Here is a 21,257-nt window from a genome sequence, read left to right as displayed (position 1 = left end):
TTGTTGTTTTTAGTTTGTTTTTTTTAGATATATGTCCAAGGTTGTTCTTAATTACTAGCTGCTACTATTGCGTAGGAGCTAGGGGGCTGAGCTTGAGGTTGGGTAGGCGGGGTACTTGGTTTTTCAAGGCGTCTAACTTTCTCTCTTAGTTCTTTAGAGACGTTAGATAGAGAGGAGATTTAGTCTCCTAGAATTGTAGAGTTTTTCTTGTTTACTCTGCCATTCTCTGTAAAGTCTCTGAAGACTTCTATAAGGTCTAGTAAACTAGTTTGCCTAGTAGGGTTGTTTTTAGCTAGGTTAGCTGCTTGGATTACTAGGTTTCTAGCAATCTCTAAGGCCTCCTCAATAGAGGTTGCCTTTGGTGTTTTCCCTACTGTAGGGTATCTTGGCACTGCTCCAATAAATGGAGAAAAATTGCTCCTTGTCCTAGTATGGGTAGGCCTAGGCGGTTCTTCTAGTTGCCTGTTAGGGCAAGGCGTAGAGGTCTCCTCAGCCATCTCAATTTCTAGATTATTATCTATTAGTTGTTTGCTTATGCCTCTAAGGTCCTTTAAGGCTAGTCTTTTTTTGTTATTTTTATTATTTTAATATGTCTATGTTTCTTGCTAAATTTGAGCTTTAATAAGCTCCTGCGTTCCTATTGGCCCCTCTAGTCTTGGCATTAGAGCCTAAGCTCTGTGAGAAAATTCTCACAGTTGTGGGAAAACGAAGGAGGGCCTCCTTCTTCTCCCTACTGCGCGCTAGCGCCTTAGCTGCAGGTGTTAAAAATGCTGTTAGTCGATTCCTCGTGGTCGGTTCTCTTAGATAGCGTGCTTTCCTAGCGGTTTCCAGAAAACTCGAAGTTGGTTGGTCGATATAATACCTATAGTTGTAGTTGCAGTACGCTATCTAGTTTGCAGATTTAGTAGACGACTTGTGAAAGTTCCTTGCGATCTGCATTTGCAATCTGCCCTAATTATTGCAATTTAAGATGGAACTAACCTACATGCTTGAATTGAATCTTACCTTGGGAGGTGATTCGTCTAACGAATTCTCAAGCCTATGTCCCAGGATGCTTACAAAAACACTCTGGATCCAGAACTTCATCACTGCAGCGGCTGCCCATCACCGTAGAAGCTTCTCACCACCGCGACGGCTGCCCATTACCCTGGAGCCTGCCCACTGCTATCGCTATCACTACAGCTTTTACTTAATATATGAAACCGTCATCAGCAGCAGCAGCCTCTCTTACATCAGTGTCGGTTTACCAACCAACAACTATTTATAACAAGAGGATGCCGAGCCCAATGCACAGTCTCTGCAGCTACATTATCCAGGACACAGTCTGTATATCCAGCTAATCAGAGCGCGTGTGCGCTGGCACCCTTAATTATTTGCTCTGATAAAGTGTGCAGATTCACGTGTCCTGCGGATTGACCGATCATGCACGTTCTCAATACCCCTCATTCTGTACCCAATTGTGCACTCAGCCAATACACCACCTGAAGTCTGAGCCTGACGCCATTTCTTGACCGGAAAACAATTTCCATGGTATAAAAAGCGTATGTCTGATTATTCTCTTCTCAACTTGTCTGACTTCTACGATTCTTCGGCGCGATATATATTTATCGTCTAACCTATATCAATATCCACAGCCTTGATATAAAGGGGGATTATCTCGTCATCTACCATGGCTAAATGGTGCTGCGTAAGTAACGTGGCGTCGCTTATCCTTAGAACTAGGTTTAATAGCATGCAGTGTCACTGCTCTACTGTACATGAGACAACAACCTCATCATGCAGTCCTTGCTGTAATGCCTGTCAAGCAGCAAGCACTTCGCACACCAAATGCAACTCTTGCACGAATACCGATGGCTAGAGTTTATAGCTGTAGTCGTGGGTAGCTGGCGTGGTGGTGATGGGCCATTAATGTAGAGTAGTGCCGAGATCACGTGCTGTATATGCGTTGAGAGCTTATCGCGTTAGGGCTTAATGCCGCTAATAATTATCGCGGTTTTTAATCCTTCTACACGTTTTGGATGCTCGTGCTATATGTATTTCTTTGGACTCTTCTAAGAAACAAGGTCTGAACGACTAGCTATATACATTATGCTAGGTGAGAGTCTCACCCTTAGTACTGATCTTGTCAAAGTTCAGCAGCGCATTGGTTCTTGAAATTTTAGTAATTTATAGCGCTGTCTAAGCTGTCTCAGAGTTCCATTACACAAAGGCTTGTAGCATTAGACGTCTTGAGACCAGGGGTACTAAAAGAGATGTCAAAATCAAGCAGAATATCACCTATGCCGGTGTAGGGACTAGAGGGGTATATATTCCCCCTATCAAGCATCATCTCCAGACGCTGCAGATATGCAAAGCGCTAGCGTCCAAGCCCTACGCTAGCAGAGTAAGTAAATGGACAAGAATAACCCCAAGAACCTGCACGTACCATTGAAACCCGTCATAGCTTGGTGTACATCATTCGGGTGTTCCGTCATGAAGACCATCCATGCCAGAGAGGTGTATATATATCTTTTGTCTGTCACGCACTCCATTCGCCGCGTGTCTGTCATCGTAAGAAAATTCGTATATACCGCACTCTTCGTAGCATTTCGCAGGGGCAGATTGCTGGTATTCGGCGTATTAGAGAATTATAAGAAGGAGCATAAATCAGGGAGGGTTTCGGGTCTAGGGTCAAAACTGCTCTATAGCTCAATAGTGAGCACTGAAAAATGGTGTATGTAGGTGTGGATTCTTGATATGCTCCATATAGCGAGGCCACACTATGTCCTGGCGGAGAGGGAAGGACGTGGCCGGGATGCGGCGTGCTGCGTGTCATTATAGGATGGTGGTGGTTAGAATTGGAACAGAGAGTATAGTTGCAAAGCAGTATACTGGGGGACAAGCGATCTTAAATGATATAGCGTTTTTGCAAATGCATAAAGAGTGGAAGAATATATTGTTTGTTACTACAATCACGACGTCTATATGGCCCATTGCATGGGAAAACACGCAATAGTATTCTGTCGCGTTTGCTTTTAGATTGACACTGAATTAACAATGAGAACCACCATCTAGTTTGCCCAGCCTTGCTTGATCATTGCATCAGCAATCTTCCCCGCAAACGCATACACGCTTGCGCTTAGATGGCCAGATATCTGCGTAGGAAAGGCGCTGGCATCCACCACTCTTACGTTTCGCGTCCCATATACCTTGCCGTTGGAATCCAGCACACCACCCAGGTCGCGGCTCATCATCGCGCAGGTGCTCGCAGGATGCGAGTTGCCGTTAACAGTTTTCTTGATCCAGGCATCCCAACTTTTGTCTCTCCATCCTGCGCCTTGGGGTACGGTTTCGAAACCAGGCGAGACTTCATCGGTGATGTGGTCGGCGAGGGGCGCAGTCGCAAAGTATTCACGAATGCGGACTGCGGCGGCTGCCTGGACGTAAGCGTCAAATGGCAGCTGGAAGAATGCAGGGTCGATTCGAGGGGGGAGCGTGGGGTCGGTAGCATTGATGTGAATAGAGCCTCGAGAGAGAGGCAATAGGTTCCAGAGCTGGGCAGCTATATTGTTTCCTATCGGGGCCCATAGAAGCTCAGCTAGTGGGATCTTGCTGTCGGGATCAAAGATTAAATCGACTTGATGCTTGAGGAGCTGCTGCTGCGTCTCGACTGAAATCGTATCTGATGCATAGTCGGCAACAATAGCTGCTGCGTATGTGCTCAGATTGGCTCTGACCTCTTGGGTAATGGAATCCAAGTCTTCACCAAACAGGTCGGAAGCCGTCAAGTAGGTCACAAAGGTGGGATATCCGGTCCAGTTAGTGGATGAAGAATAGATGATGCCGTTCTGCGGCTGATCCGGCAGATTGGAGCCAACTGAACATAGCGGGACGACTGTTTGGATGCCGAGGGGCCCGAGAATAGCTGGATTGCCCACACCAGAGTGTTCGAGAAAGGCCGGTGATTTGATGGCACCGGCTGCCACGACGACTTCCTTGGCAGCACGTATGCTTTTCGTGACATTATCCGCAGTGATGAACTCGACACCAGATGCAAGTACCTCATCCGTCTCAGTCCTGCTCTTGTCCCAGAAAATTTTCTTTGCCGTAGAGTTGAGAAAGACGCGTAAATTCGGTCGAAATGCGACGGGATAGTAGAAGGCCCTTGCTGCATCCTCACGTGTTGGTCCATCCTCGCTCAACGTCATGGGCCAGGTGTTGAAGCCACGCATGAGGCCGTTATTGGGTTCTTGGTTATAAGAAAATCCAATCGCCTCTGACGTCTCTTTCATCAAATCGGCAAAACCTTGACCGACAAGATATGGAGTGAATCCTACAGCAAGGTCGCCGTCATTTCCGTGCGCATCACCCTCGTACACTGCCCCCTTTTGCTTGAGTTCTTCGGTAGGTGGCTGAAAGTTTTCCTGTGCGAGATAGTACTTCCACATACTATCCCAATTCCACTCTTGATTTCCCAACTCTTGCCAAGCATCGATCTGATCCTTCTCTGCGCGTAGATATGTCATGCCATTAATGGCGGTACTTCCGCCCAGCGCTTTTCCCGCCCAGTAGGGAAGTGTGTTGTTGGCCGCATATCTTTGAGGCACAGTCACGTAGCCCCAGTCAGTAGAGGTTCCGATGAAAAGTCCGAATTCGGCGATGGACTTTGGAACATATGTTACATTGGCATTGTCGTATACGGAACTTCCAGCCTCAATCACCGCAACGGTGGTGTTTGGATTGGTCGACAAGCGGTTCGCGACAACAAGACCTGCTGGGCCTCCGCCAACAATGACATAATCGAATGAATCTGGCGCACACGCGGCGAGGAGAAGCCGGGCTAGGTTGAGAAAGAGGAGGTAGCGTGACATGATAGTTGTAGAGTACCGCATAAGTGTGCCTGGGACAGAATTTACTCTTTATCCCGAAGTATGTGGAGTTGCCAAGTAACAAAGGCGTCCCATGCCTCTGCTTGCAGCGTCATAGTGGTAGTGTGGTAGTAGTCGGCCATTGGCTCGTTGCGTCATCGCCAAGCTTGGCAATGGGAGTGCTGGCCTAACTGGATAAGTACTAGCTCACGTTCAGATCGAGTACGGCACCAGGCATGGTGCAAGCATCGCTAGCAGCGAGAATATATTCTATTCTGCGATAATAGTGTTTCTGATAGCGAGGGTTTAGGCGATGCGGCGATGCAATTCTTCCTATTAGCGAGAAGGTATTCATGCGGCGATCAATTCTGCTAGGTTGACGAAATATCGGATCCTATAGTGTTGGTCTCTGGGAGGGCCGGGCCGAAGTGTGGCATGTGTGTAATAGCCAGAAAAAGATGTGAATTTCGTGTAAAACGACGGTTCTACCGTATATTTGCAACAAGACGGGTGTGTAGAGTTATGGAGTGAGGTGGTGGTAGTAGTGGTACTTGACCACGGCAGCTTAAGACAGTGCCAAGAAACATGTAACAGGCTCTACACGTGCACTGCCGCGCAGCAAATCGCAGCAAATCGCAGTAAATCGTGGTAAATCGCTGTACTTATATCGCAGCAGCATATCGCAGCAAATCGCAGCTCAAGTGAGGAAACGTTGATGCCGGGCGACTCAGCCATCTCGAATCGCCGCAGCGGGCGAATCATATGACAGGCCGTCTTTGGTTTCGCCTTGTCCGAGTTGCCGAGGCACATGGATTCCCCACGATACCCACCCCCAGTCCGCGCCATCAGCCGGCGCACGTCGCGCACCCACGTCTGGAGTGCCCTTTTACTTCTTAGACCTGGCCTGTCCCCTTATTCTTGCGCTTCTTCCTCTCCTTCCCCCTCTTTCCCATCCATCATCGCTGCTGGCTGCTTAGAAACGCGCCCAACATGCCCTTTAACACTGAACTCACGAGGAAGCTCGGCATCAAAGGTAGGCCCACCAACCGCTTCCTACGCGCATACCTTGTGACTGACTTTTGAAAAGTCCCTGTTGTGCAGGGAGGCATGCAATGGGTCGGCTACGCTGAGCTTGCGTCGGCCGTCAGTAACGCTGGTGGTCTTGGAATAGTAGGCGCCCGCGCCCTTTCGCAGCATACACCCTTCTGACCACAGCCCATAGTTGACCGCCCTCACTCAACCCACGCCCGAAGACCTCCGCAAAGAGATTCAACGATGCCGCACCATGACCAGCAACCCCTTTGGCGTCAACCTGACCCTTCTCCCGGCCATGGTCCCTCCAGACTATGGCGCATACGCACGTGTCATCATTGAGGAGGGCGTCAAGATTGTCGAGACGGCTGGAAACAGCCCGGGCCCGGTCATCAAGCAGCTCAAGGCTGCCGACGTAATAATCCTGCACAAATGCACTACCATCAGACACGCCAAGGCTGCCATCAAGCTGGGTGTCGACTTTCTGTCCATTGACGGCTTCGAGTGCGCCGGCCACGTTGGCGAGACCGACATTACCAACTTCATCTTGCTCAGCAGGGCTCGCCAGTCGCTCGGTGTGCCGTTTATCGCGTCAGGAGGCTTTGCCGATGGTCACGGCTTGGCCGCTGCCATGGCCCTTGGAGCCTGTGGTATCAACATGGGCACCAGGTTCATGTGCACTGTCGAAGCACCCATCCATAACAACATCAAGCAGGCCATCGTAGATGCCCAGGAAACAGACACCACCCTCGTGCTCCGTCGATGGAAGAACACTTCCCGTCTCTTCGCCAACAAGGTGGCTCTCCAGGCCGTCGACATTGAAAAGACCAGCCCAACCGGCAAATTCGAGGAGGTTGCCGAGTACGTCAGTGGCAAGCGTGGCCGACAGGTCTTCTTGAACGGCGACAAAGACTTTGGTGTAAGTTAAAAATGCCCTTTTACATGTTTGCCCACCATCTGACAGCTCTAGGTCTGGACTGCCGGCCAGGTTATTGGTCTCATCCATGACATTCCCACCAACGCGGAGCTCCTCCGCCGCATTGAGCGCGAGGCTGTCGAAACAATGAAGCGAACCCAGTCGCTGTATATCCCTGAGAACGAGAGCATTGCCAAGAGCAAGCTCTAGTCGAGTAGCTATTAGCCATCGCATTTGGAGCGCATAATCTGTAGACAAAGTATTGATTTTCACGCGTACATGGTGTCATGCCAAGATACGAGACATGTTCCACATCTTCGAAGTCACTATGACGTCTGAAAGCAGCACCACTACATATGTATCCTTCATAGAGCACCATTTTCTGGAAACTAAGCACCTTTCTTAAAATTCATTCCTCGGACTTCCATAAACAAGCAGAACTCGAGTATAACTTTGAGACCCTAAATATCACATACCCTCATGTCATCCCTCACCAGCCAAGAGTCGTCCACCACACAACCCCAGAATCCAGTCAACCCTAGCAAAGACGCCGCAGGTAGCTTCAAAGGCGATCCAAGCGTGCCATTCAAGAGTGGCAGCTCGACCGACCCTGCAGGTCTAAGCGCCTCAATCGACAAGGTATGCCACCACTGATCCGCAGTGACCATGTAAGACCGATACCCCAGATCGTATACTAAGCATAAGCACGCGTCTAGCCCGCATGCGGCCAGCACAATGCTTCCGATACCTCGGAACAGCGGCGCGGGGAAGACATGACGCAGAACACGAAGCAAGAGTATGAAGGAGATAGTAGCTTGGGTACGAAATCGGGAAGCGAGAGTTTGATGGACAGCGTGGAGCAAAGTATGCATCAAGGTGGTGATCAGGATAGATCTGATGTCGATGTGGGTCAGGTCACTGCTAGAAGATAGAGCAGTCAGGGTGAGCCACGTGATGTAGGTCACTAAGAGATCTACCTGGGGGGAGGGGATTTTGTAAAAATACCAAGTTATTGACTCTATTCACGCGGCTAGAATCTACGGTTTCAACTGCAAATCATAGTGACCTGGATTGAGTCGAATCCGGCATCCAGTTTCCATTCTGGCGTCGCTGTCCACGCCATCTTGTCTCCGCACTATAGCCACCAAACTAGACTCGCGCGGCAACAACAGATACCCCGTCGTGCTCGTCGGTACGGTAATCTTCATTCTGACATTGTGGCGTTCATCGTCTGTCTCATACTCAACCCGGATATGTCCATACGGACACTCGACACAGCCCTCCACACGCTTAAACTCGCTGTTCAGCGGCGGCTTCAGCGTCCACGTGCGATACGCCTCAGTCTCTGGCGCGAGTCCCAAAACCGCGCTGTATAACCACTCGTAAATCGTACCCAGCATGTCGTGGCTCTTGCTGCGGCACGCATCCTGCCAGAACTCATTGAGCGTTGTTTCGCCCTGGCGCAGGAACCGCATGTAGCTGGGATGCCCCTCCTGGCGCGCCATTTCGAGCACAATTTCTGGGCGCTCGAGGTCCGCGAGCGTGTTCCAGATGTACTTGAGCCCGATTTCACCGGCTTGCATGCGGTTCTTCGCTGCGGCGCAGCACGCGAGGAATGCGCGCTGGATATCGGGGATGTGTGCGCTGGGAACGAGGTGGAATTGTAAGGCAATGGCTTGAGCTACCATGTTGCGATCTTGGGTTCCTGGATTGTCTCTCGATGTGTAGAAGGCGTATGGATATAGTTTTTTATCTGTAACAAGGAGGTGTTGGTTGTACACTTTGAAGATTCCATCAGCCCATTCACGGAATCGCTCTTCAGCGTCAAACCTCCTCAGCTCGTGCGCCATGCGCTGGATATTGCGGAGACAGCGGTAGTAAATCGCCGTCTCGATGTTGGCTTGGTTATTTCCAAACGCAATGTCACGGCCCCAGTCCCCAAGACCGTGTTCGATCAGTCCGCCATGGCGTTCTTTTGTCCGGATGTATTCCATGTAGCGCACGCAGGGGTCGAATAGTTTCTCAAAACTATGCGTGGAATCGTAGTAGAAGCGCAGAATCTCGGGGAGTAACGCGACGGCGCCGCCCCATGTGATGGTGTCGTGTAGGGGCCCGCACATGTACCGCATCTCAGGAGCCATGGTCGGACAGAGGCCGTTTGGCTCCTGGGCGTCGACAATGTCATCGAGGATCTTGGTGTAGAGAGACTCCATATCGCGGATGTACTGTGTCGACGGCGCGAGCAAGTGCGTCACTTCGAGCCAGCCGAATTTCTCAATCTGCGGGCAGTCGGTGTGGTAACTGAATAGGTTGCTGACGAAGGACCAGTAGCACATTTTGATGAGTGCATTGACGTCCTCCTTGTCAGTCTTGACGTAGCCGAGTCGCCGAGCTGCAGATGAGACGTGTCTGCTGGTAATGGAATGTATGACAGGAAAGCATTTGCCTTGATCCAGCGAAACGCCCTCGACTTGGATGTACCGCGCTGCCGTGAAGCAAAAGTCTGGCTCCCACGTCTCGATACCGGTTCCCGAGAGCGTAAACTTGCAAAAGACGCCCGTCTCGAACTGCTTGAATAGGGGATCTGGCATGAGAACTTTTCCGTCATTACCAGTGGTTTCCGAAAATCGAACAATGATCTCTGAGCCCGCAGGGCCGCTGACTTCAAGTTTGACCATGGTACTCATGTTCTGGCCGAAATCGAACGCTGCTATTCCAGGCTCCAGATGATTCGTGGAGACGGGCTCAAATGTCTCGTGCAGTACAACAGGCGGCTGGCTCTGGTATTTGAGCTTACCTCGAGGACCAGTGACGGGCGTAGCATTGCTCCACTGGTCATCCTCTTTGAAGCCAGGAGCATCCCATCCAGTTGGATATGCACGTAGATCTTTCGTCTCGGAAGAGTATATGTTCGCCAGTGTAGTTGCGCTCTTACGTAGCCTCCAATCAGGACCAGTTGTAACCGTCTCGCGCGGTCCGTCCTTGTAGAAAAGATGGATCTCGGCAAAGAAACATAGCTCGTTTCCGTATCGGACGTAGGTGTTGTCTTCGTAACAAGGCCAGAAGAACCTATCGTCGCCTTGATCTCCGGCGTAAAAGCCGTTGCCGACGTGAGCGCCCAGTACGTTCTCGCCTTGTTGTAGCATGTTTGAGACATCATAGGCGACAAATTGCACAGTTCGATGGTAATTCGTCCACCCGGGATCCAGAACATGTCCATTTGCAGCTTTGGCATCGCCGTTACAGACGAAGTTGAAATGGCCCAAGCCTGATGCAAATACTATTGCTCTGGCCGGCTTTTGGTCCAAGTGAAGGGACTTCCGTATATAAAGAGGTTTGTCGCCATTGTCACCAATCCACACGCCTTTCCACCTGTTGGGCTCGTCCTCGAACCATGTGCGAAATATCAAGCTTGTATGCGGCATGTAAGTCTGATTCATGCTGTAGGGAGGCAACAAGCCGCTCGAGCGCGGATAAGCAGTGAAGAACTCATTTGGATCGCTCTGAGAAACCTCGCCGTTCTGGTCCCATACTGTAACACGCTAGTAGTGGAATGTTGCTGATAAAAAACCGCCATCTGGGGCACAAAGAACGTTGCGTTGCCTGTTGCTTTCTACTTTACCTGAATCCCATAGGAGAGTCTTGAATGATGGGGTTGTGGAAGCCTCGATGCGGTAGGCTGTCTGTTGCGCATCCTCATGGTTCGAGTCAAGCACCCAGTAGAAGCGTATCTTGTCGGTATCGATTCCAAGCACTTCGTGAAAGGCATTTATGCCGCAGCGTGTGACTTTGAGGGCCATATGGGATGTGTATTCGATAGACGAAAGCTAAAAGTGTTTGAGATTGATTCCACTGAGCAAGGCATTAGTTGTAGGGAACTACTCCTTTCCAGCGCGTAAAACTTGGTATCGGAGCAGAGGTGTTTCCAGATTGGAAGAAAAGCTGTAAGTCGAGGATGTTATCAACAACTAGTGCATGGAGACTCGGAAAAGCCGAATCACGGTTCTCATAACTGCATCTGGGCGTGTTCTCAGTCACTGTGTGAGAGGTGCTTTGCCCACATCACTTAGCGTTCCCCACTTCCCCCCGACAACAGCCTCACTTTCTGGTTGTCTGCCCCCGAGGCCTGCTGTACGCTCAGAAATATCATTGAGTTTCCATCGCATTGCTATAGAGAACTGCCGCCCTTTTATCGTGTTCCTTTGCAAAGAAAAAGGTTCTAATCAGGACTTTTAGGGTTCTTATAGCCATAAGGAATATTTGAGTTGGAAACGAAGTAAATAGGGCTGTCATTTCTCATCCACATGACGAGCAAAGTATTTTGATAGAAATAGGCAATTTCTCAAATCCCTTGTGGTCTCTACATTCTTGGTACAATTCAAATAGTTCTCGTCGATAGACAAAGAAGGCTACATAACTTCTAGTCTAATGTACAAATCCTTCATCATACGAACTCACAAGTGATTCCATACTCTCCCTTCGGAAACCTCAAAGCTAGTCTTCTGGTCCCCCACCACAACACCATACGACCCTGGTTCAATCCTCCATACTCTCTCTGCCTCGTCCCAGTAACTACAAGCCATATCTGACTGAATTTCCACCGTGACGGTCGCTTCTTCCCCTGGTGTCAACGTTTCAGTCTTAGTAAAGCCCTTAAGCTCCTTCTCGGGGCGCCACACAGGCGTATTCGAAGGCGGTACGATATAAACTTGTACTACATCCTTCGCGGCTGCTTTTCCATCGTTCTTTACCAACAGAGTGCATGTGAGTTTGGAGTCCCGCGAGACGCCACTGATCGATACCTCGAGTCCGCGGTACGAGAATGAAGTGTAGGTCAACCCGTACCCGAAGGGCCATCTTACTTTGTCCGTTAGGCCATCCGCTCGGTACCCAACACCAACGCCTTCTGTGTATTCAACAGTCGCAGTTCCATCACCGTTATCCTTGGGTGGGAAATACGGGGAACTGGGCGCGTCTGACAGCGTCTTGAACCATGTGGTTGCCAGCTTGCCACTTGGAGAAACGCGCCCGGTGAGTAGTTCTGCTGTGGCAGCAGCACCTTCTTGGCCGGGGAAATGTGCTAGAAGAACTGCTTCGACATCATCAATCACCTCTCTGACATCGATGGGATTGCCGGCATGAAGGATCAGAACCGTTTGACGAGAGGCGGCAGCTACAGCTCGTATTAATCGTGTTTGGTTCGTCGGGAGTTCTATGGATTCGAGATCGAACCCTTCGGATTCGTACTGCTCGTTGCGGCCAGCGTAGACGATGCTGACATCGCTTTTGCGTGCGATTGAAACTGCCTCTTCGATGGCATCATGCTCAGAGTAGGCTTCTTCGAAGCAAAGCGCAGCAGCATAGGGCGTTGGTTCACCGATGCTCAGTTTCTCAGGCCCTTGCATAATGAGCTCGACCTTGTACTCGATCTCTGCTTCCATTTGAACGGGTGTGCGGACTTCAAGCAGGATGTGGTTGAAGATGAACTGCTCCGTTGTGATAGGAATAGCAGGACTCGAGCAGACATCCTTTCCATCGACCATCAATTTGAACGACCCGGTGCAGCGTACCGCTAAAGTGTGCAGACCTGTTATCAAAGGTACTAGGGTAGTCGAGAGTCGCACGTGGGATCCAGGGACTTTGAGCCCAGGTTTGAACTGGCCCAACATCCAAACCTGACCTTCTTCACTTGTTTCCGTGAAAACAGCATCTTCAGGGTTGCCATTGTTGTAAAATGCAATGTCAACGCCAGGCGAACCATTCTTTGCCCGACTTATTTCCTTAGAAACAGTCGGAATGATACGTCGCGTCCGCACACCCTGTGCATATTCAACAGTCTTGAACTCTTTTCGGAAGACATCGAGAGGAGAATGCCGATACTGCGGGATGCAAGACGCACTGCCTCCACCAGTGCAAACAGGATCTTTGGCGTATTCGCCGATAAGCGCCACTGCGGCACTATTCGAAATCGGAAGTGTATTGCCTTCGTTCTTCAGCAGCACCATGCCGCCACAAGCAATTTCCCGAGCGAGGTCTCCAGTTTCCTTTGTGACCACTGAACGCTCAGCCTCACTACCAAGACAGCCTCTGATACGGTCTCTTAATTCCAGCATCTTGAGAGCGCGGGCGTCTATTTCAGCCTCGGAAACTTCACCTGATTTTACTTTGGCTACCAGACGTGCTCCGCGGAAAACTGGAAACGGCATTTCGAGATCAAGTCCGGCTTTGATAGGCGCAACTGTGTCGTGAACCGCGAACCAGTCCGACATGGCGATGCCCTTGAATCCCCAGTCGCCACGTAGAACTTCGTTGTATAGCTCGGTATGCTCGCTGCAAAAGATGCCATCGACCTTGTTGTAACTGTGGGTGTTAGATGTGAATCATTGTACAAGTATTAAACCTCCTCACGCTGTCATAACGCCCTCTGGATCACAGCCTCGCAGTAGATACTGCCATGCTGCCAGGTAGATCTCTCGCAGCGGCCTCCCATTTACTTTTTCTTTGACATCGTAGAAGTGTCTTAGCGTCTCTGCATCGTTGGCCACAAAATGCTTTGGACACGATCCAACACCACCCCGCTGTACGCCATTGACGATGGCGCTGGCCAACGCGCCCGAAATGAATGGGTCTTCAGAGAAGCATTCGAAATTCCTGCCAGCGCGCGGGTCGCGATGAATGTTAATTGTCGGGCCTAAAACCACTTGTGCGCTTTTCTGTCTTGCTTGTCGTGCTAGCTCTTCGCCCAGTCTGCCCAGCAATTCACTGTCCCATGTGGAGCCATAGCAGGCTGTATTAGGAAATGAAGCTGTTGTAGTGCTAGCTTCCAGTCCACTCGGTCTTATTCCACAGACTGAATCAGCAACACGAAGGGGAGGTATGCCCAGTCGTACCACACCAGCCGCGTGCGTAAAATCACGGCCCGAGAGTAAAGTAACTTTTTCGTCGAGCGTCAGCTCAGCAAGGAGATCGGTGAATTTGGCGGGTAATTGGCTCATGTTGTGCAGGGGATTGAATACGGGGTGGCTGCTTTGTAAGGTACTGCGGTATTCATGATATGCAAGGGACGACACGGCTTATCCGACAGATTTCGGGATTTCCGACACTCGTGAGACACAACGTTTGGAGTGTGGAGAACCCAACCCGAGGCCATTCGGGCAAACATTGCAGCGGCATTTGTGCACAATAAACGGCAAATGCGCGATATAACGTATGTGTGGCTCCGGGGTTGAATACGGGGAACTTGGTGACATCTTGTATGGGCTTTTAATGTTCGACACTGGACGACGGTCTTTGTGAGGTGACTTGCAGCTCTGCGTGGTTTACAAAAACATTCAATATGTTCCTATAGTGCATACGATGTGGCGAGACATAATGAATCAACTAATCAACTAACCATCCCAAACAAAGTTCTGCTCAGTTTTTTCCATCAAAATCCTGATAGCCATGCCATAGTCACCTGCATTGGGTGTTCGTATTAGAGTATGAATATGAAACCTCGCAGGATCCTTGTTTGTGAGAAAGACTCCGGAATGGTGATCGAATTCAACGATAATGACTGGACTCTGGATGCGATAGTAGAAGGCATCGCTATCGCCAAAGCCGCCAATCCAGCAAAAGTAGGTTTCGTGGTACCAAGATTCCGCTTGGGCCAAGCGCAGCTTTCGGGCCTGAGAGGGGAGGTAGAGCAGGAACTCGGATAGTATTGCGGTGACCAGATCTCGAGCAGGAGTGCTCATGTCGCTCACTTTAATACCTTCATACGGCACTATCCGGTTGTCGCGATACGCACCACACAAATGTCGTTGGTCGTCGTGATTCCAGCGTCCGCGCGGCATTGTTGGATCGTGGAGCAGCTTGTACAGCTGTGCTTTGGCCTGTAGTTGAGGTGGAAGTGACTGCATCAGCTGTAGTCCAAGACGGTCTTCTTCCTGTAGGATGCGAGTGCTTGCGAAGGGGTCTTTCGGATCGTCAATGACATTCGGTTCGGCTCCAGTGAAGCAAGGAGATACAACTATCTGGTTACGATAGAGTAGAATGTTGAGGCAAAGATGGTGGCCATAGAACGAAAAGCCCCAAGGTGCAGTGACTGAAGGGCTCCCAAACAGAACCAGGTTGTAAGAGAAGTCGTTACAAATGCGCGGAGCTTTCACTAGACGGCCTAGAAATCCATTGATTCTCATGGCCCCGAGAGCTTTTTGGTAGCCTTCCGGTCACAGTGTGCCCTCCAGTAACGCCAGAGCGGCGTTTCGTACGTTGTCATTGACTTCGTCTAATCGAATGCCTTTGTCGCTCAGTAGGAACTCCGGGTTAGACCAAGATCTCCATTCCGGTGAATCGATATGGTATGCTATCTTTTCCTTCTGAGATTCATCCAGGAGTGAGAGTAGAGACTGAGCTACATTTGTTATTTCGGCAACGGGAACACCCTCATCCTTGAGTTCAAAGAGGCTTGTTCGAACTGATCCATCGTTTGTGATTCCCCGAAACGGCTCTTCAAAAAGCTGTCTCCAATGCTTCCACAAAGCATGCAGCCAGGGAGGCTGCGCGTCGCGTTTGAAAGCTTCTGCATACTCATGTGCGTCTTGTTGTTGCAAAGTCGTGAAACGGGGCTGGCTGAGGTCAGGCAAGAATTGCCGGAAGTCGCTATCGCTTGCTGACATGACTTTATGGTATGATAAATATTCAAATATGTTTGTCTCCTGGAGATGCTCAAACTGTGCTGGAAAACTGCTTTTGTTTTCCTTGGGGTGTCGGCTCGGCTCGGATTTGCCATCTCCGATTCACCAAGTCCGGCTTTTCCGCGCCGTGCCTGTGCCTGATACTAGTCCTGGCCTACATCATGTGCCGAATTTGAGCAGCTAATTATCATATCAAAATATGGTGACATTTGACACTAATGGGTGATTTGAAAGTAAGAAACATTTGATTTGACTGTATGCTGCAACATATCGTATCATCCCAGGCCAAATGACAGTCCCCTCGTTCACGCGGCTGGTACATTTTGTGCCAACTTCAGACGCATCTCGAGTATGAATTGGAGAGTCAGAGTCAGATGTTCTAGACGTCGGAATGACCATGTGGAAGGGCGAACCAGTTTCGACTTTTCTATGATATGGTGTATCTGTACTCTCTCCTGGGACCAAAACAGATCGGCGCGAAGTCATTGGCCGGTTACTCTCCCCAGTTGCTGCTACGGAAGACGGAATAATCCGTTGCATCAGGCTGAATGTAAGCATTTGCTTTAGGAATTGATCTACTAGCTGATGATTATTAGTACGTGCAACATGCTGAAGGCCTTAACATGAACCTGCCAATTGTACCTACCATTTTCCTGTAAGCCTTTCCTCATTACCATTGTTCTAACACTTCTCATATACCTCCAGAAAACCAACTACTGCGCTTAGAGACCCAGGGCCAGTCCCCACATTACTGCCAGAGCTTACGCAGGCAACCGACACTGGCGACTACGAATCAGCTAGCGGTTGTACTGGGCAGAGCATGCAAGAATATATCCGAAGAGGCGCTCGACTATGTTCTGGGCTATGCAGCATGTAAAGATGTCTTTAGCAGAGCAGGCCAGTACGCAGAGACACGACGCAATGGTACTTGTCCAAAGGCTTTGATGGCTCGTGTCCTATTGGTAGGATTCAACCACCTTAACAAGGACGCATACTGAACTGCTCTCTAGGCCCAACAGTTGTGTCGAAATCCGTGATTCCTGATCGTCGGCACTTCGCATCCGCGGTCTTGAGAACGTTGAGGTAAGGCAGTGATCTCATGTAGCATTTGAAAGCTTATTAGCTTTTCAACCCAAAGTGCAACACTTCCGGCGGGTACAGCCATCATCACTGCAACACCGGCTGGCGTAAGTGCAGGATGTGATCCCAAAGTCACCATCCGAGAAGGTGACGAGTTCGCTGTTGAGATCCTTCCTCATATTGGAACTCTTCTCGGCGTTTTTGAGAATGAACGATAGAGCGTCATTGATCTCCTAAGAACAATAACATGGGATTGTTCTGGTCAAACCCGCCAAGGTAAGCGGCAATGTCGAAATCCATGGCATTGTTGTCCAAAAGTCCAAGTGAACCCCAATAATGGTTCAGCTGATTCGAGTGGCCTTCCGCATCTGTGAAAAGAGAGCTGACAGGGTCGGAATCAAGGAAAGCATGACTGGGGTTGTTGTTGTCGTCCGCTGCCGCACTTTCCGATACTCCTCTGTGTTGAGCTTTATCTCTCGCTCGCCGCAAGAGCTTTGCTGCCTCCACAGCGACAACGCTCTCGTCCATGGATTCTAGAATTTCTATGGCCATGTTGACTAGTTCAAATAGCGATTGGATCTCTTCGTCGCTGGCCGAACCTTGCGCGACGTAGAGCAATATGACAGAAGCGGCAAAGACGGTATATGTAGCGTTATAAAACCTGGTCTCATAGTCAGTGATCCGTTCAAGGAGCTACTTCGATAGATAAGGTGGCATACCAAGTGTGGAAAAAGTCATTATGTGCGTAAGTCTCATAGATAATAGTGATTGTCTGTTTGGCTGACTCGAGGCATTTGTGCACGTTCTCTAGGCATCCCGGGATGTTTCCGCGCTCGGCAGGCGATGATCTTATGAGTATCGAGCCAAAGAGAAGAATTTTGAGGTTATGGTATCGTATACTCAGCACAAGCCTTTGCCGCTTGACCCATATCGCGTCCTTGGCGGAGCTTAGAGAAGACTTTTGCCGGAGTTGATTCTGTACGCAAGGCCGGATAGCATCAGGGAGCCCATCGAGCCAGCCATTGAGTTCGGCCTCTATCTCATTGGTCAAAGAGATCATTTCGGAGATGCTTGCATTAGACAGATATAGTTTCTGACAGATTCGCCTGGTTATCCTCGAAAATTCGACCATGCGGCCAATAATGGCGCAATGGGGTGGTTCGAGCATCTCAGAGTCAACTGGGTTTGCTGGGGTTGCTGTCATGTCCATTCCTACCAATGGAAGTCTCCGGTTGTGGTATAGGTCTGCACCCAGGGTGTCCGGCCGCCCAATAGAGAACGAAATCTCCCTATTCAAATTAGAAGGCCCGTATACTGGGACATGCTAACCTACATTTCAAGTGAATACAGACCCCTATAAAGTTAGCCATGATCCAGTTAGCTAGGGATGTAGGGAGCTCACCACCACGTTCTTGATTCCGCCTTTAGTTGGGCACTTGTTTTCTTTGTATCAGGTCCGGGCTCTCGATTCACACCCATAGCCAATGCTGTTCGCACAGCAAACCCGGTATACATATATGACCCTAATGAGTATTAGCCACCGAATAGCCCTCGGAGTGGGGATACCAACAATGTGGGTTGAGTTCGTTCTGGCAAACTTTTGCCTAGATACAGCTTTAGTAGGAGGTCGTTATAAAATTCCAGACTGGCACGTACCATCATGAAGAAACACTGAACCATGTCGAGATTGGTGATGAGCCCAAGTGAGTGACAGCATGTCCAAGCCATGCCAAAGAACTTGCGTGACCATTGGAGATTAGTCAGGCCGTCAATATCTTCTTCTTCGCGGACTCCGACCATCGCTCCTACAGAAAGAATACTGTAATAAAGGGCAACAAAACTGGTAGGTTGTTGAGAACTAGCCTCTGCTGTACAAGATGACCAGAGTGCTTCGCATTTTTGAATGAATTCACGCTTGTCCAGGATGGGGTGGATATAATGGATGGTAGAGAAGAAGTTCTCTATGAAGTTTCGGCATTGGGGATAGTAATCAGCACGCGTAGTACCAGCATCAGGGCCATCTGCGTGGGAATCGGTGGGTGTCGTCTGAAAGGTGGCATTATGTAAACTGGAAACTAGCTCAGCAGTGTTTTCGTTGTCGCGCGAGTTTTGTCCTAAGCGCTGTACGCGAGATAGCAGAGCAAAGGATGATGAACTCCCATAGAACTCGATGCCGTCTGTGTGACCATTCGCTCCCGAGATTTCTTCTGCCACGACACTTCGAACGGATACCGATGTGTTTGGCCTGGAAGCGGCATTCGTTTCTTGTTGTGGGCCTCGAATTTCCAGTGAACTCTGATGAAATCGCACCGCAGGCTGCACATTTGGCGAAGTGATAGGTGTATTCGAAAGACGCCGCACCTCATCCTCCAGCTGCTTCACATATTCTGCCGTGTAGCGTCGAGAGGTGTTCTGCAGCCCTTGGTAAACACACGTTACATTGCGGCCTTTGCAGTAAGAACAAGGATAGGATTCGTCGCATTTGTTCTTCTTCGCACGGCAAAGATCGCACGCGCGGGCGGCACGGGGTCGGCGCAAGCGCTGGGGCGTTCGGGTAGAATTACGGTCGTCTAACTCCATCAAAATGCTTCAGGCGGATCGGATCAATAAGCTTGTCTGGATAGACAAAATAGTTGGTGATGGAGCAGATGAAATCACGATGGAAGTCGGGGCGGGCACGGTTGCAAGCCGATTCAGTTAGCAAGGCTATCCCTGCACAAGACATACGTAGACGCGCAACCAACCTACGTTGAAAGCAGACTCTCTTGCATGTCACGACATATAATTCGTTGCGCCCCCCACGTTTTCAATACTTCCCCAGCTTTCTAGTGCCCATCTAGACTCGCTACTGCAGCAGTTGGGTATTCGTTCCAACAGATGTTCCACAATAGCGTCTGGCCCCTTTTCTACTTGCAACCCAAAAGGGATTGCGTATAGTTTCACATCATGTTTGATTGACAGTGCATTCTGTTGTATCTCTGCTACGTCCTTTGATGTCCACATGGATGCGGAACACTGTGCGAAGCTTAGTACGGAGGTGACTATCAAAAGTTCTTGCTAACAGGGGTGCATTAATTACCGCTAAAAATAGGGCTAAAGCTATGTAAATTAGTCCCGCCGCCCTTCTTTATACTTATTACTACCTTTAAGTTCAATAATATCTTAAATATAAAATAAAATACACTTTATTTAAGCTTAAATTTAGTATTAAAGTAGCTTATCTTAGTACTATTACTATACTTTTACCTTTGTTACTTAACTTTTTAGTATACTTTTTTATATTATTTTTCTAAGCTATAGCTAGGCTGCGTTAATAGCATTAAAATTAAATGGTTTATTTAGCTATAAGAGCTACTTTACTTTAGTATTTTAGTACATAGTTCCTTAAGCGTAGTAAGTGTATAAAAGTGCTTTATCTTTTTAAATCAAAATATATGGTTTTTCTTTTTAGCACTTCTTTATAAAAAAAATCAGCTTTAAAATGAAAACTTAAGTTTAGTAATACTACTAATTAATACTACTATAACTACTCTTATAAGCTAGCTTACTTATCTCTTTCACTTATCTTTATTATAAAACTTTACTAAGCTTATTACATAATTTAAGCTTTTTTATACTTATTATAAGCTTCTATGCCTTTTTTATAAGAGGCTTTAGAGCTTTATTTCACTTTTTAATCTAGAAAGTAGTATCTTTTTTCTTTTATATAGTCTTCGGCCTTTAGATAGTTATAGTAAAGACTTTTATAATTATATATAAAGTAGCCTTAGAATATAGATTTAAAGTAGCTCTTTTACTATTCTAAAATAATACTTTTAATGAAGACTTTATTTAGGCGTTACTATATATAATAGCTACTATAATAGTAGTTAAGAATAATAAAGTTCTTATTTAACTAAATAATATTTTTCTAATCTATATGTATTTAATTTTTATAAGTAATATACTACTTAAGTCTTTTTTATTTTATTCTTATTATTGACTTAAGCATTTTTACTAGCTTTATCTTATTATAACTAGCTACTTAAAGAACTGTTTATATAGTAGATAATAAGACGTTATAGATATAAATACTAAAATTACTAGTAATATTAGCCTAGCTCTTTTATCTTATAGTTATTATAGTATATATTCTCAGAAGTAGTATTATATTTTTTTTTACTTGTAAAAGTAGCTTGTATATAAGGTAACGTATTCCACCACCGAGAGTGCCACCCCACCGAGTGTGCCACTTTTTCTTGGCATCGCGAACATCACATATGAAAACTTGAATTACTCTACACTAGCTATAGATGCTTCGTACGACTCACTTGCATCTAACATAGAATCTTCTTCTACATCTTTTTGGCACGTACGGGCGTTATGGCCCACTCTCCCACAGATTCCACAGTGCCGTTGACCTGGCTGGGCCTTTTCTTGACTACCCCCACCACGCGCTTTCTTTGATATTATACGACTAGTAGAAGCACTTTCAGCTGCCTGCGATGCTCCTGCACCAAATTCTAGTGTCCCGCCTGTCTGAATCCGCTTTCTTTTACGCCCTCGGCGCTTTGTTACCTCTGCTAGTTGCTCTTCAAGCTCTCGTACGCGGGCCTTCATAAGCACATTCTCATGTAGCATCTCCTCAGCCCCTTTAATAAGCTTTGAAAAGCCTTCTTGTGCAGTAGTTGGTGACCGTACGAACGAGTCTCTCACAAGCTTCGA

General features: G+C 48.3%; 7 protein-coding genes across 7 annotated transcripts; 2 read left to right on the top strand and 5 right to left on the bottom strand.

Annotated features, from left to right (window-relative positions):
* Positions 1 to 3,050: 3,050 nt before the first annotated feature.
* SETTUDRAFT_139263 (uncharacterized protein) lies at positions 3,051 to 4,850 on the bottom strand (the record flags this gene model as incomplete). Its single annotated transcript, XM_008030457.1, has 1 exon — positions 3,051 to 4,850. The coding sequence occupies one exon, from the start codon at positions 4,848 to 4,850 to the stop codon at positions 3,051 to 3,053; it is 1,800 nt and encodes a 599-aa protein (XP_008028648.1).
* A 950-nt stretch (positions 4,851 to 5,800) lies between these two features.
* Positions 5,801 to 7,214, top strand: SETTUDRAFT_164504 (uncharacterized protein). The gene is made up of 4 exons (XM_008030456.1): positions 5,801 to 5,880; positions 5,935 to 6,017; positions 6,070 to 6,798; positions 6,850 to 7,214. Exons 1-4 carry the CDS (start codon positions 5,838 to 5,840, stop codon positions 7,003 to 7,005), a joined length of 1,011 nt encoding a protein of 336 aa, XP_008028647.1. The 5' UTR covers positions 5,801 to 5,837; the 3' UTR covers positions 7,006 to 7,214.
* Positions 7,215 to 7,275: 61 nt separating this feature from the next.
* Positions 7,276 to 7,727, top strand: SETTUDRAFT_33303 (uncharacterized protein; the record flags this gene model as incomplete). Its single annotated transcript, XM_008029928.1, has 2 exons — positions 7,276 to 7,434; positions 7,512 to 7,727. The coding sequence occupies 2 exons, from the start codon at positions 7,276 to 7,278 to the stop codon at positions 7,725 to 7,727; spliced, it is 375 nt and encodes a 124-aa protein (XP_008028119.1).
* A 105-nt stretch (positions 7,728 to 7,832) lies between these two features.
* On the bottom strand, positions 7,833 to 10,595 carry SETTUDRAFT_21667 (glycoside hydrolase family 78 protein; the record flags this gene model as incomplete). Its single annotated transcript, XM_008029855.1, has 2 exons — positions 7,833 to 10,327; positions 10,418 to 10,595. 2 exons carry the CDS (start codon positions 10,593 to 10,595, stop codon positions 7,833 to 7,835), a joined length of 2,673 nt encoding a protein of 890 aa, XP_008028046.1.
* Positions 10,596 to 11,249: 654 nt separating this feature from the next.
* Positions 11,250 to 13,790, bottom strand: SETTUDRAFT_92959 (glycoside hydrolase family 3 protein; the record flags this gene model as incomplete). Its single annotated transcript, XM_008030455.1, has 2 exons — positions 11,250 to 13,155; positions 13,204 to 13,790. The coding sequence occupies 2 exons, from the start codon at positions 13,788 to 13,790 to the stop codon at positions 11,250 to 11,252; spliced, it is 2,493 nt and encodes an 830-aa protein (XP_008028646.1).
* Positions 13,791 to 14,183: 393 nt separating this feature from the next.
* SETTUDRAFT_155582 (uncharacterized protein) lies at positions 14,184 to 15,455 on the bottom strand (the record flags this gene model as incomplete). Its single annotated transcript, XM_008030454.1, has 2 exons — positions 14,184 to 14,970; positions 15,010 to 15,455. The coding sequence occupies 2 exons, from the start codon at positions 15,453 to 15,455 to the stop codon at positions 14,184 to 14,186; spliced, it is 1,233 nt and encodes a 410-aa protein (XP_008028645.1).
* Positions 15,456 to 16,775: 1,320 nt separating this feature from the next.
* On the bottom strand, positions 16,776 to 19,324 carry SETTUDRAFT_155581 (uncharacterized protein; the record flags this gene model as incomplete). The annotated part of the gene is made up of 7 exons (XM_008030453.1): positions 16,776 to 17,214; positions 17,273 to 17,842; positions 17,887 to 17,907; positions 17,956 to 18,076; positions 18,124 to 18,157; positions 18,210 to 19,140; positions 19,302 to 19,324. The coding sequence occupies 7 exons, from the start codon at positions 19,322 to 19,324 to the stop codon at positions 16,776 to 16,778; spliced, it is 2,139 nt and encodes a 712-aa protein (XP_008028644.1).
* Between the last annotated feature and the right edge of the window lie 1,933 nt (positions 19,325 to 21,257).

This window comes from Exserohilum turcica, assembly GCF_000359705.1.
Source record: "Exserohilum turcica Et28A unplaced genomic scaffold SETTUscaffold_4, whole genome shotgun sequence".
In the NCBI taxonomy this organism is placed as follows: domain Eukaryota; kingdom Fungi; phylum Ascomycota; class Dothideomycetes; order Pleosporales; family Pleosporaceae; genus Exserohilum; species Exserohilum turcicum.
This window is presented reverse-complemented; position numbering and strand designations above follow the sequence as displayed.

Coding starts and splice junctions, on each gene's coding strand:
- SETTUDRAFT_164504 (XM_008030456.1), top strand. CDS start 5,838: ATGCCCTTTAACACTGAACTCACGAGGAAGCTCGGCATCAAAG. Junction 5,881..5,934: donor GAGGAAGCTCGGCATCAAAG/GTAGGCCCACCA, acceptor ACTTTTGAAAAG/TCCCTGTTGTGCAGGGAGGC. Junction 6,018..6,069: donor ACGCTGGTGGTCTTGGAATA/GTAGGCGCCCGC, acceptor CACAGCCCATAG/TTGACCGCCCTCACTCAACC.